Source organism: Oncorhynchus nerka, linkage group LG14 (assembly GCF_034236695.1).
Source record: "Oncorhynchus nerka isolate Pitt River linkage group LG14, Oner_Uvic_2.0, whole genome shotgun sequence".
In the NCBI taxonomy this organism is placed as follows: domain Eukaryota; kingdom Metazoa; phylum Chordata; class Actinopteri; order Salmoniformes; family Salmonidae; genus Oncorhynchus; species Oncorhynchus nerka.
The window spans coordinates 71,965,685-71,979,212 of NC_088409.1; the positions used below are offsets into that span (position 1 = coordinate 71,965,685).

Consider the following 13,528-nt stretch of genomic DNA (forward strand, 5'->3'; position numbering starts at 1 on the left):
CTCTCACTGAGTGGAGCTATCTCTGGAACCCATTCATTTTGAAACTGGAACATTTTCTCTGGAACTCACTCTGTGTTCATCAAGTGAGGTTGGTGAGCAATAGGTTGATGATGATTCCCAGGGCTAGGATGAAGAGCATGACACACAGAGCCAGGGCCCTCCGCATTATCAGGGCCCTGTGGGCCAGCAGTGCCCCCACCTTGTTGAGGGCCACCCTGTCCCCAGCCTCAGCCCCATCTTCAGCCAGGGCATTTCTGTCTTTATGGCCCTCACATGGAGCTGAATCATTTGAATGGGCCTCTGGGGCCATGTCTGTCACACATAAACACACCTATTAGACAGAGCATTCTTTCTTACATAACCAAGAATAAAATGATACCTCTGTAAAGCCATAGAGAGAGTTATGATGAACAGTAAAGTGAAGGGTCAATGATTGATGTAGACTTTCTTACCCATGTCTGTAGAGTTCCCCTGTACCCCAGCTCTGATCTGGGCCTGCAAACAACCCAACACATCATTAAGATCCCCTTCAAGGCATTTACATGAAATGAAATAAAGACTTGAGGGTTATGCCTGTGTTCACCTCTACAGTGGCTTTCTTCCAGTTCATTCTGGATAGATATACGATGAGGAAGGAGGACTGTAGAAACACACAGGTAAACAGACCGGTCCACAGGCCTGGGAGAGGAGAGGACGCATAACAGTAACAGTCAAAGAAGAGAAGACAACTGAAAGAGGCAGTAGGGAGATTGGCGGCAGTTTGTCTTCGCTTATAAGCCAACTTGTCACCTTGCTACACAAACCAACAATGTGATGTTGTTAAAATACGAAACAGTCAGGTGCCCAGGTGCAATATTGGAGCAATCAAAAGACTGAAAAAGAAATGTGATACTGTATTACCCCATAAATTCATAGGACAAAATTCAGAATATGTTATAGATGTTCTTACCCATGATTCCTAGCTTGGCAGCAAACATCAGGGACACTCCAATAGGAAAGCCAACCCCATAGTAACCCAGGATGTTGCATATCGCCCCAACCTTCTGCTTCCCTGCCCCCCTTATAATACTACCCGAGGCAGCCTGGGGAAACAGGAGAAGCAGACACGGTTACTGTTGCAATACAAACATGTGTGCAGTGCCTTCAGAAAGGATTCACAGCCCTTTACTTTTCCAAATGTTTGTTGTGTTACAGGCTGAATTTAAAATGTATTAAATTGATTTGTTTTGTCACTGGCCTGCACACAATACGCCATAATGTCAAAGTGGAATTATGTTTTATTTTTATTTATTTTTTATTAATAAATAAAAAATGAAAAGCTGAAATGTCTTGAGTAGAGAAGTATTCAACCTCTTTGTTATGGCAAGCTTAAATAAGTTCAGGAGTAAAAATGTGCTTAACAACTCACATAAGTTTCATGGACTCACTCTGTGTGCAATAATAATGTTAAGACATGATTTTTGAATGACTACCTCATCTCTGTACGCTACACATACAATTATCTGTAAGGTCCCTCAGTCGAGCAGTAAATTGCAAACATAGATTCAACAACAAACACCAGGGAGTTTTTCCAATGCCTCGCAAAGAAGGGCACTGATTGATAGATGGGTAAAAATAAAAAAGAATGGTGAAGTTATCAATTACACTTTGGATGGTGTATCAATACACCCAGTCGCTACAAGAATACAGGCGTCATCCCTATCTAAGTTGCCGTAGAGGGGGAAAAGATGCTCAGGGATTTCACCATGACGCCAATGGTGACTTTTAAACAGTTACAGAGTTTAATGGCTATGATAGGAGAAAACCTCATTGACAGAGTAAAAAGCTGGAAGCCTGTACAGAATACAAATACTCATGCATTCTGTTTGCAACGAGGCACTAACGTAATACTACCAAAAAATGTGGCAAAGCAATTAACTTTTTGTCCTGAATACAAACTATTATGTTTAGGGCAAATCCAATACAACACATTACTGACTAACCCTGTCCATATTTTCAAGGATAATGGTGGCTGCATCATGCTATGGGTATGCTTGGAATTGTTAAAGGACTGGGAGTTTTCAGGATAAAAAATAAATGGAATGGAGCATAGCACAGGCAAAATCATAGAGAAAAACCTGATTCAGTCTGCTTTCCACCAGACACTGGGATATTAATTCACCTTTCAGCAGGACAACAACCTAAAACACAAGGACAAATCTACACTGGAGTTGCTTATCAAGAAGACAGTGAATGTTCATGTGGTAAGGATAAATGCTGGATATGAAAAGCAGGTACAGAGAGTTAACATTTAATTTAGCACAAACATGGACCAGGAACAGCGTCAGAACCAGGTAAGACCAAGATATACGACAATTAATGCTGATGCGGGGGACAATCTAGAGAACAGACAGATATAGGGGAGGAAATAATCACAGGTGAGTGAGTCCAGGTGAGTGTAATAATCGCTGATGCGAGTGACGAGGGGAGCAGGTGTGCATAATGATGGTGGCAGGAGTGCGCAATGCAAGGCGCAGGCGTGACAGTTTCGGCTTAAATTTACTTGAAAATCTAATACCTGAAAATGTTTGTCCAGCAATGATCAACAACCAATTTGACAGGGCTTGAAGAATTTAGAAAATTATAATGGGCAAATGTTGCACAATCCAGGTGTGGAAAGCTCTTAGAGACCCAGAAAGACTCACAGCTATAATCGCTGCCAAATGTGCTTCTACAAAATATTACAATTCAGGGGTGTGAATACTTATGTAAATAAGGCATTTCTGCATTTCATTTTCAATACATTTGGAAATATTGCTAAAAACAAGTTTTCACTTTGTCATTATGGAGTATTGTGTGTAGATAGGTGAGAAAAAAACATATATTTCATCCATTTTTAATTCAGGCTGTAACACAACAAAATGTGGAATAAGTCAAAGCGTATGAATACTTTCTGAAGGCACTGTATATACAGGTAACTTCCAAAATAAAGGAAACACTTGAGTAAATGAGGGATGCAAAGTATATTGGGAGATTAAGGTAAAGGTAAAAAAAAAATTGAAAGCAGGTGCTTCCACACAGGTGTGGTTCCTGAGTTAATGAAGCAATTAACATCCCATCATTCTTAGAGTCATGTATAAAACTGCCCATTATTTTCGCTACCATGGCTAGAAGAAGAGATCTCAGTGACTCCCTCCACTTCTAGAAATTATGCCAAGGTGCATTGAAACTGTTCTGGCTCGTGGTGGCCCAACATCCTATTAAGACACTTTATGTTGGTGTTTCCTTTATTTTGGCAGTTACATTTAGATACATAAATACCTTTGATATTATAAAAAGTGGATCCATATTGTGATGAGTAAAGGGAGCTATAAGTTGTGATACAGTAGAAGCATTGACTCCTTACCGATATTGCATATAACAGAAGAAAAGGGGCGTAGAAAGCCATAACTTGAGCAACCCTCTCTCTGATCTGCCTGTTGGTAGAAATTCAGGGTGAATAAATACATTCAGTTATGTAGAATCAATGACAGAGACACCTCACCGTAGTTAAAGTGTAAAGGAATATGTAAGCAAAGTTCATGAATGTGTACGTCTGTATTACAGTGAGTGACTTAGTTATGTCATAGAGAAAGGTTATTAATGTTCACTCTCATACACAGGTCTGGTGATAACGATACAATAAAACACACCAGTGATGTAGTAAAACACAACAAACTGCTTAGCCATGGTGACGATCAACAGATCCCAAAGCCACAGGAACAAATCTGGAGTGGTAAATTACCATAGACTACATTACTCACTCATCATATGTAAAGACGCAGGAGATTTTGTCCTTCAGTATCCCAACAAGAACCGACAAGCACACAGAAACGGACCCTGGACAGAGACAACAGGTCATGCACAGACGGAACACATATCTCCAGTAAAACTTTGAATCCTTTAATTATTGTATGAATGCTTCATTTGCTGTTGTCAAGCTTTGAAATATCATTTGAGGTGTTTGGCAGGCACATGTACCAGCACAGAACATGGCCAGCTTGGCAGACAGCTTGGCCTGCTCTGTATCTCCGGCCCCCAGAGCACTGCCCACCCTCACACTGCCTGCCACACTGAACCCTAGAGGGAACTGACAACACACACACACACCATGATCAATCTCTGGGACCTGGATCTGCAACCAGATGATTCACTTCCTATGTGCCTGGTGTGAATATATAATATGATGGATAAAGTAAATCTCAACTATATATTTACCATGTAGCAAATGCTTGCCAGTTCGAAGACGACTGATTGTGCTCCAAGCTCCACCTCACTCATCAGACCTGCCATTGAGAGGTAGTGAGACAGGATATCAAACCAAAGTAGAAACACTGTAGTATCTAAACAGTTTGTAATGTGTAGAAGTATCCACAAGAAAATAGTCAAATATAGAGCAACATTTCACTTTAAAAAAATAGATCAATGGCATTCATAGACATCAAAACAACCCAAATATCTATCTGTTGTCATACCTGCTAGAAAGCCTCCAATCTCATAAGTCCACCACTCCACACACAGCATGATCATGCTAGGAATAGCCAGGTGGATGTAGGTGCCCCAGTCTTCCAAGCACTCCCAAGACCAACCTACAGGGGAACACAAGGCTCGGACACTGGGATCGTCCCTGAAAGGTTCATGCTAATGTTCTCACAGAAGGTGTTTGGGTCTAAACCAAAACCATGCTGTGTTAATACATTAGGAAGCCACGAACAGAGCACTTGGTTTGACATGGCACTGCTGTTCCCCTCAATAAATGCATACTAATAAACGTGTATTATGCATCCCTTTGTATGTGATCCATTCAAGTCACAGACTGGGAGTTCAGAGAGTTCAAAGAGTTTGTGGATTTGGCGGTATAAGCTCTACTTTAGTGTAATCATGTCTCACCTGCCCAGGTGGCCTTGTGTAGTTCCTTCCACAGGATGTAGGCATAAAGTATAGCAGCCAGAGAGAACTGAGAGATGGTGTTGGCCCACGCAGACCCACTGTCAACCGAAAACAATCCACAACATACATTACATCCTATAGCCCTCAGTGCTAACAATTACCATCACATCCTATAGCCCTCAATGGTAATGATGGTGACAGAGGATTCCCTCTCTGGGGATGACACTCACGCTACACCCAGGTCCAGAACATAGAGGAAGATGTAGTTGATGAGGGCATTCAGTACGTTGGCCACCACACCAGTGATGACCTGCGGACATATGATTCCCTGAAGGACAATAAAGTCTCATTCATATCAAATGGTCAGGTTATAATTCTCTTTGCAGGGTGACTGACCTGAGGTCTAGGTTAGCTCTAACCTGATTCTGTAGATATCTGGCCTCCAGCTGATAAATAAATGTGGCCTGTTAAAAAATAAATGATAAACATGTTTTAGTAAGTTATTGACATGGGAAATTAATTATTTTCTTAATTGATTGTGCGCACGTGTGTCTGGGTAGATAGATAGGTGTACTCACTGGGAGTGCTGGCATAAAAATCTTCACATACACCTGAGACAGCCTAAAGTGAAATACGAGAGCTCTGTCAGAATGATCCAAAACAATAATCACATTCTACAAACCAATCTCTACATGTCACTTTGTGAATGAGAGAAAACAGCCAAATTCAGAGATATAGTCTGCGTCCCAAATGGAATCCTATTCCCTATGGGTCCTGGTCAAAAGTAGTGCACTATATAGGGAATAGGGTGCAATTTTAGACATCTATTAGATCTGGGGTAACTGTTTGCAGTGACTGGAGGGGTCTGATCTACCTGGCGACCTCTGGGCTCTGTTTGACAGCCAGGAGGATTGGTTCTGTGTTGATGAGAACAGCCCAGCATGGGAAACAGGCCAGAAGTTGAATGAGGATGGCTCTCTGTACAATGACCCCAACTTTCAGGAGGTTACGGCTCCCAAAAGTCTGCAAGGAACAATAATCAAGTTCACCTTTGAGTGGCACGGCAGGATAATGTAGCTCTGGTCCAGGGCGTTAAATGCTCCTTGCTGAAGCTGAGCGCCAGCAAGCCGCGTGTGACCCCCTGGACCAGAGCTAGGTTAAAGGCACCTTTGATAACATTTTGGAGACAGTGCTGTGTTAGGAGGAGGAAACAGACCAGGTTTCATTCCTACCTGAGATATGAGTGTGTCACACGCTGATGATAAACCATACCCAATGGAGACACCTGTAACATTAATCACCTGGAAGACCAGAATAGAGATTTTGAGAATTTGTTGAAAATGTCAATATCATGGTGTACTGTAATTTCAATATTACCACAGCCAGGTACCAGTCTGTTTGTGTCATCATGTTTGGCATGACAAGGAGTGGCAAAAGTCACATGATGGCACAAACAGACAAGTACCCGGGATAATATTATCCAGAATGGTTGTAATACAAAAGTGATATAAACTCATAAATCAATCAATACTTACAGCTATGGCGAGAGTGACCCCTGCCAGTTCTGTCTTCCCCAAATGGCCGCAGAAAATTGTACTGACGAAACTCACTAAAAAGACCATGAGCTGAGCCATAACCTGGTAAGAATAGAATACATCCACAACATTTGATAAATCAGTTGATGTCGTTGTACATACTATCAGGCATATGTGGAGTGAATAGGCCTAACACTATGAAGTGTTAAACAATCTACGGTTTGAGGTAACTCCAAGTGATTCAGGTTAAACAGACCAGGTTATATATGAATCAATGATTCAGGTTAAACAGACCAGGTGATAGATGATTTGGGTTAAACAGACCAGGTGATAGATGATTCGATGATTCAGGTTAAACAGACCAGGCGATAGATTATTTGATGATTCACAGACCAGGTGATAGATGAATCAATGATTCAGGTTAAACAGACCAGGTGATAGATGATTCACAGACCAGGTGATAGATGAATCGATGATTCAGATTAAACAGACTAGGTGATAGATGAATCGAGGATTCAGGTTAAACAGACCAGGTGATAGATGAATCGATGATTCAGGTTAAACAGACCAGGTGATAGATGAATCGATGATTCAGGTTAAACAGACTAGGTGATAGATGAATCGATAATTCAGGTTAAACAGACTAGGTGATAGATGAATCGATGATTCAGGTTAAACAGACCAGGTGATAGATGAATCGATGATTCAGGTTAAACAGACTAGGTGATAGATGAATCGATGATTCAGGTTAAACAGACTAGGTGATAGATGAATCGATGATTCAGGTTAAACAGACCAGGTGATAGATGAATCGATGATTCAGGTTAAACAGACCAGGTGATAGATGAATCGATGATTCAGGTTAAACAGACCAGGTGATAGATGAATCGATGATTCAGGTTAAACAGACCAGGTGATAGATGAATCGATAATTCAGGTTAAACAGACTAGGTGATAGATGAATCGATGATTCAGGTTAAACAGACCAGGTGATAGATGAATCGATGATTCAGGTTAAACTGACCAGGTGATAGATGAATCGATGATTCAGGTTAAACAGACCAGGTGATAGATGAATCGAGGATTCAGGTTAAACAGACCTATATAGTATGCCAGATACCAGTAACCTATAATTATCCAGTGTGCAAGTGGCATTTAAGTGAATTCAATAATATGCAAGCATCACTGCCAAATAACAATAATAATGTAATATAAAAATGCAAAGTTTTATATAACTTTGACCTAATTGTGGGCAAAATGTAATAAAGATGTTTCTTACCACAGGCCCAGCCATTGTTGATAATTCAAGAATTTCTTTTTTGAATTCAACAGGAATCAACCTGCGAATACATCTCAAACAGCTCCCACATATTGTCAATTCATTCCCATTCATCCTGCTCTCCACAATTCCATTAGAATCCATTTCTAAAGACTGTCGCTCAGAAAAGTCTGCATGGTCAAGTGAGAACAAGGTGGTATTCTAGCTGCCAGCTGCCAGAGCGAGACTTCCTATCTGATGACATCCTTTGTCACTCCCTAGCTCTGACTTAGCTGTACACTGGCAATCTCAACTAGCATTGTTAAACATGATTTCCAATCAACTGCTGGACAAAGTTCAGTATTTTGTCAATTCTGCAACTCCACCACATGATGGAGCTCTTTCCTTCCTCTGCAAACATCAACATTGTTTGAAAATAAAGTATTTTTTCTCTAAAGCCGTGTTCAAGAGCAGTTGTTCCCAAACTTTTTATAGTCCCGAACCCCTTCAAACATTCAACCTCCAGCTGCGTACCCCTTCTAGCACCAGGTTCAGCGCACTCTCAAATGTTGTTTTTTTACCATCATTGTAAGCCTTTCACACTCACACTATATGATACATTTATTAAACATAAGAATGAGTGTGAGTTTTTGTCACAACCCGGCTCATGGGAAGTGACAAAGAGCTCTTATAGGACCAGGGCACAAATAATAATATAATAATAACAATCAATAATTTAGCTCATTATTTAGCCATCTTACATATAAAACCTTATTTGTTCATCAACATTTGTGAATAACTCCCCACAGGTTAATGAGAAAGGTGTGCTTGAAAGGATGCACATAACTCTGCAGTGTTGGGTTGAATTGGAGAGAGTCTCAAGTCTTAAATCATTTTCCACACACAGTCTGTGCCTGTAATTAGTTTTCATGAAAGTCTGTATTGCCCAGCGACAGCCCCGAAACCTGAAGGATCTGGAGAAAGTCTATATGTAGGAATGGGCCAAAATCCCTGCTGCAGTGTGTGCAAACCTGGTCAAGAACTACAGGAAACATGTATGTAAATGAAACGTGTGATCTCTGTAATGCAAACAAAGGTTTCTGTACCAAATATTAAGTTCTGCTTTTCTGATGTATCAAATACTTATGTCATGCAATAAAATGCAAATGAATTACTTAAAAATCATACAATGTGATTTTCTGGATTTTTGTTTTAGATTCCGTCTCTCACAGTTGAAGTGTACCTATGATAAAAATTACAGACCTCTACATGCTTTGTAAGTAGGAAAACCTGCAAAATCGGCAGTGTATCAAATACTTCTCCCCACTGTAGGTACATTGTTGCAAAGGTTATCAGTGTCATAACAGCGCGATTTGCCAAGGCAGGATACTCTGAGCACAGACCTATCCATAAATCTGGCAGTGGCTTCTGATTAAATCAAATTTTCACAGAACCGCTTGTTGCAATTTCAATGAGGCTCTCTTGTTCAGATATTGGTAAGTGGACTGGAGGCAGGGCATGAAAGGGATAACGAATCCAGGTGTTTGTGTCGTCCGTTTCGGGAAAGTACCTGCGTAATTGCGCACCCAGCTCACTCAGGTGCTTCGCTATATCACATTTGACATTGTCCGTAAGCTTGAGTTAATTTGCACACAAAAAATCATACGATGATGGAAAGACCTGTGTGTTGTCCTTGTTAATGCAGACAGAAAAGAGCTTCAACTTCTTAATCATAGCCTCACTTTCGTCCCACACATTGAATATAGTTGCGGAGAGTCCCTGTAATCCTAGATTCAGATCATTCAGCCAAGATAATAGGATAGGCCAGTCGTGTGAGAAACTCGTCATCATGCAAGTGGTCAGACAAGTGAAAATTATGGTCAGTAAAGAAAACTTTAAGCTCATCTCCCAATTTTAAAAAAAAGTGTCAATTCTTTGCCTCTTTATAACCAGAACTGTATGTTGTAAACGCGTTACATGGTCGCTGCCCATATCATTGCATAATGCAGAAAATACACAATTGTTCAGGGGCCTTGCTTTAACAAAGTTAACCATTTTCACTGTAGTGTCCAAATCGTGTTTATAGCTGTCAGGCATTCCCTTGGCAGCAAGAGCCTCTCGGTGGATGCTGCAGTGTACCCAAGTGGCATCGGGAGCAACTGCTTGCACACGCATTACCACTCCACTATGTCTCCGTCATTGCTTTTGCGCCATCAGTACAGATACCAACACATCTTGACCACCAAAGTCCATTTGATGTCACAAAGCTGTCCAGTACTTTCAAAATATCCTCTCCTGTTTCCCTGGTTTCCAGAAGAGGATGTCTTCCTTAATTGACCCTACATGAACGTAACGGACATATAACGGGAGCTGTGCCTGGCTCACCACGTCTGTTGACTCATCCAGCTGTAATGCATATAATTCACTGGCTTGTATGCGAAGCAGTAATTGTTTCAAAACATCTCCTGCCATGTCACTGATGCATCGTGAAACATTGTTGTTTGATGAAGATATTGTCTGTATAGTTTTTTGGGCCTTTTTCCCCAGCATTGTCCCAGCCATATCCGCGGTAGCAGGAAGAATGAAGTCCTCCACAATAGTATGGGGCTTGCCTGTCCTAGCCACTCGGTAGCTCACCATATAAGATGCTTCTAGCCCCTTCTTATTAATGGTATATTTTGCTTTAATACATGTCTTACTATTCGAAATTGTCTTAATTCTTGCAACAACAAAAAAACGGTGGCTTATTTTTCAAATTGGCATGTTTCGTTTTTAAATGTCTGCGCAAGAGTGAAGGTTTCATTGAGTTGTGAGAGTACATTTGCACCTATAACACACTGACTGAGGAAAGGCACTGCTCCCAATATAAGTGAACCCCAAATCGATGTAGTTCTCATCGTATTTGCGCCTCTTCGATGGTCCATCGTCCCTGTCAGTAAGGTGCTTTCCCAGGTAAGGGGGCAGTAGCTCTTCGGCTGCATCAGATTCACAACTGTCAGTGTCCATGCTAGCTGGGTTACCAACAAATGTAGAATTACTAATGCTAGCATTGGATGTGCTCGTGGAAGCAGAACAACTTGTCATCGACAGGTGCTGGTGCCGGACTGCTGGTTGTAGCAGTACTACCAGTACAGCTGTTATGTGTCTTACTTGTTGAACCATTTATCAATTTTGGAGCAAACCGAAAGAGCAGCAGCTACGTTTGGCTACATACTGACCGTTAGTGGAATTGCCGCGAGAGAGTAACGGTTAATGTGATTGGATGTTAATTATTTGAGTCGACTACCTGTATTTGACATTGTGTTGTTATATCGCTGAACACTAGATGGTTTCATTTTATTTTTGGCAGTGAAATGAGGCTACTCAGGCGAGAAAAAAACATCACCCAAATGTATAACCCCGTTGGAAAATATAAATGGACTATGAAAATGTGAATCACATTTTTATTTGGCGTACCCCCGACGGCATTATCCCGTTTGGGAATACATGTTCTGGAGCATAAATTTTGCTCAGTAGCTGATCACCGACTGAGCAGACAAATAATGACTAGTCATTTGAGATGATTTGGAGATCAGTCAGTCTGTTATGGGCGACTGCAATATAGTCGATTTCAAAAACAACCAGGCAATTTTAACAATGACATTTACAAAGGTCTAAAGCTGCAAAAGTCTCTGAAAGAAAGTCGATGGTAGGTGCCAGTCCCATCAGTTGAAAGATCAAACATATGAGGCTCTAGACACCTGAGGGCTGACACTTCCTGTGGTTACCTTACTGTAGACTCAGAGTATGACCCAGTGAACACATTAGTGTAGATAATAGTCCCTGTCTAAAAGTAACAGAGACCTTGCAGCCTAATGGGTCTTTAAGACAATTTCAAGTATGTTTAAAACACACTTAAACCATGAGTATTAGGTATCATACAATCTTGTGCTATCTAGAACCAAAAAGGGTTCCATGGCTGTCCTTAGGTTCCAGGTAGAACCTTTTGAGTTCTATGTAGAGGGTTCTACATGGAACCACAGAGTTCTGCCCCACAAATAGGATACTCCTATAGCAGGGTAGCCTAGTGGTTAAAGCGTTGGACAAGTAACCGGAAGGTTGCAAGTTCAAATCCCTGAGCTGACAAGGTACAAATCTGTCGTTCTGCCCCTGAACAGGCAGTTAACCCACTGTTCCTAGGCCGTCATTGAAAATAAGAATTTGTTCTTAACTGACTTGCTTAGTTAAATAAAGTACAAATTTAAAAAATGCGGACAGTCTCAGAACCCTTTTGGAAATATTTCTCTAATAGTGTGTACTGTGTAGGCCTACATTTGACACTGTTTGACATTGTATGTACAGTGTTTTGCTTTGTTTTGTTTCATAGTAATGCTTACAATAGCTCTTATAATGGGATGGAGACTTATATTCATGGAAACATTACATTTGGTTATTCCAATTTAGTTGTGTTGAAAACCAATTGATTGTCAGAGAATTGATTGTCAGGGTACTTCTCTCGGGTCAGCGTCAACTCAATTTGGGTACCAAGGACACAAAGAAAGGCTTTTTGTCCCACTGTCTTGGCTCTGTCCTTTTTTAACTTGGATGAGAGAAAATTCAATGAGTTAAGAATGTCTGGTTCATTTAATTAGAGAGTGATTTGGCCTGTGGGAAAGCATCAAACACTATCTTCTGAGTATGAGGAGAGGTTGATTCTATCAGACAGGCCACATATTGTCTGCTTTAGTAACTGATACAGTGGCTAAGTAGGGGGGCAACAGAAGCTTAGACATCCTGTAAGGCTGATCTATGAAACTCTCTCCATGTCTGAATCAGCATGACTCAGTGGATACAACTTAGGTGTATCAGGTACACAGATACCACACAAAGCTCCCATTTTCCCTGTCCTCACAGACCTTAGTGGTGTCATTGACTTTTGCTGTGTTTGAGCTGAGGTAAAATATATTACTTTGGAGGTCCCAAGTGACCCTAACATGCACCATTGAACAACTATGTGTCTTATTGACCAGTATGATATTGTGTTCAATAGCACACACATGGTTAATAACAACAAGAGTTCTGCTGTGCTGTGTAAATTTACCAAAGGCCTTTACTTGTCTATAGAATATTTTTTTATGCAACCTCAGCAAAGAATATAGCTACCATTCTCCCTTTCTTACTGAACACTTAAATGTATATATAGGTAATAATAGAGGCTATGATACACGAGGACTTGTTTCAATTGGATAATGAGTGGGTGTTGCAGAGGCAGCAAAGAGAGAGAAAGGCACTGTAATTACACAAGCTTCTACCCCCTTAGGACGTTAGATCATAGTTAGATCACAGTGATCTGAGCTGTACTATACACCCAGCTACTCCTTAAGTATCTAACATTTTAAATTCCCAAGACTGTGGTCAGGGTCAGGGCTTAGCTAAGATATTATATTTTCTTCCTTACTTCCCTTTCTCAGTCTCCTCTCTGCCCCTTGAGGTTCCAATCCTCCTCCATAGCCCACAATAAAGTGCAGTTTTGGGATGTTTTAGCTGTCAATGGCCATATAGTCTTGTAGGATTCAACCATTAAAAACCTGTAGAGTGTCTGTGAAATGTCTGCTGTCTTGTCTAGACTGTGAAACATGCCCTCTCCATACAATTCTTTCATGTTAGTGAGATGTTTCACCAGGTCTCCACTGTGTGTTGTATTGAAGTGGAGCTATAGCCCTGGATACTATCAATAGGAGGTTGTGAAATTGACTATTTTGTCTGTACAACAATACTGGGTTTCTAGTGAATCTCCTGACCTCGCCAGGTTCATGCAATCTCTCAGTGGTGGGACAATGACACATTA

The 13,528-nt window shown here is 40.9% G+C and overlaps 1 protein-coding gene across 1 annotated transcript; it reads right to left on the reverse strand.

Annotated features, from left to right (window-relative positions):
• Nucleotides 1-79: 79 nt before the first annotated feature.
• Nucleotides 80-7,962, reverse strand: LOC115141834 (multidrug and toxin extrusion protein 1-like). The gene is made up of 17 exons (XM_029681079.2): nucleotides 7,723-7,962; nucleotides 6,444-6,545; nucleotides 6,141-6,209; nucleotides 5,783-5,931; nucleotides 5,487-5,529; nucleotides 5,328-5,372; nucleotides 5,139-5,236; nucleotides 4,909-5,006; nucleotides 4,494-4,607; nucleotides 4,237-4,304; nucleotides 4,000-4,108; nucleotides 3,783-3,858; nucleotides 3,386-3,455; nucleotides 950-1,082; nucleotides 584-678; nucleotides 453-495; nucleotides 80-312 (listed from the first exon to the last, which is right to left on the reverse strand). The coding sequence occupies exons 1-17, from the start codon at nucleotides 7,864-7,866 to the stop codon at nucleotides 80-82; spliced, it is 1,689 nt and encodes a 562-aa protein (XP_029536939.2). The 5' UTR covers nucleotides 7,867-7,962.
• Between the last annotated feature and the right edge of the window lie 5,566 nt (nucleotides 7,963-13,528).

Coding starts and splice junctions, on each gene's coding strand:
- LOC115141834 (XM_029681079.2), bottom strand. CDS start 7,866: ATGGATTCTAATGGAATTGTGGAGAGCAGGATGAATGGGAATGAATTG. Junction 6,210..6,443: donor GGGTCACTCTCGCCATAGCT/GTAAGTATTGAT, acceptor CTGGTCTTCCAG/GTGATTAATGTTACAGGTGT. Junction 496..583: donor GGAAGAAAGCCACTGTAGAG/GTGAACACAGGC, acceptor GGTTGTTTGCAG/GCCCAGATCAGAGCTGGGGT.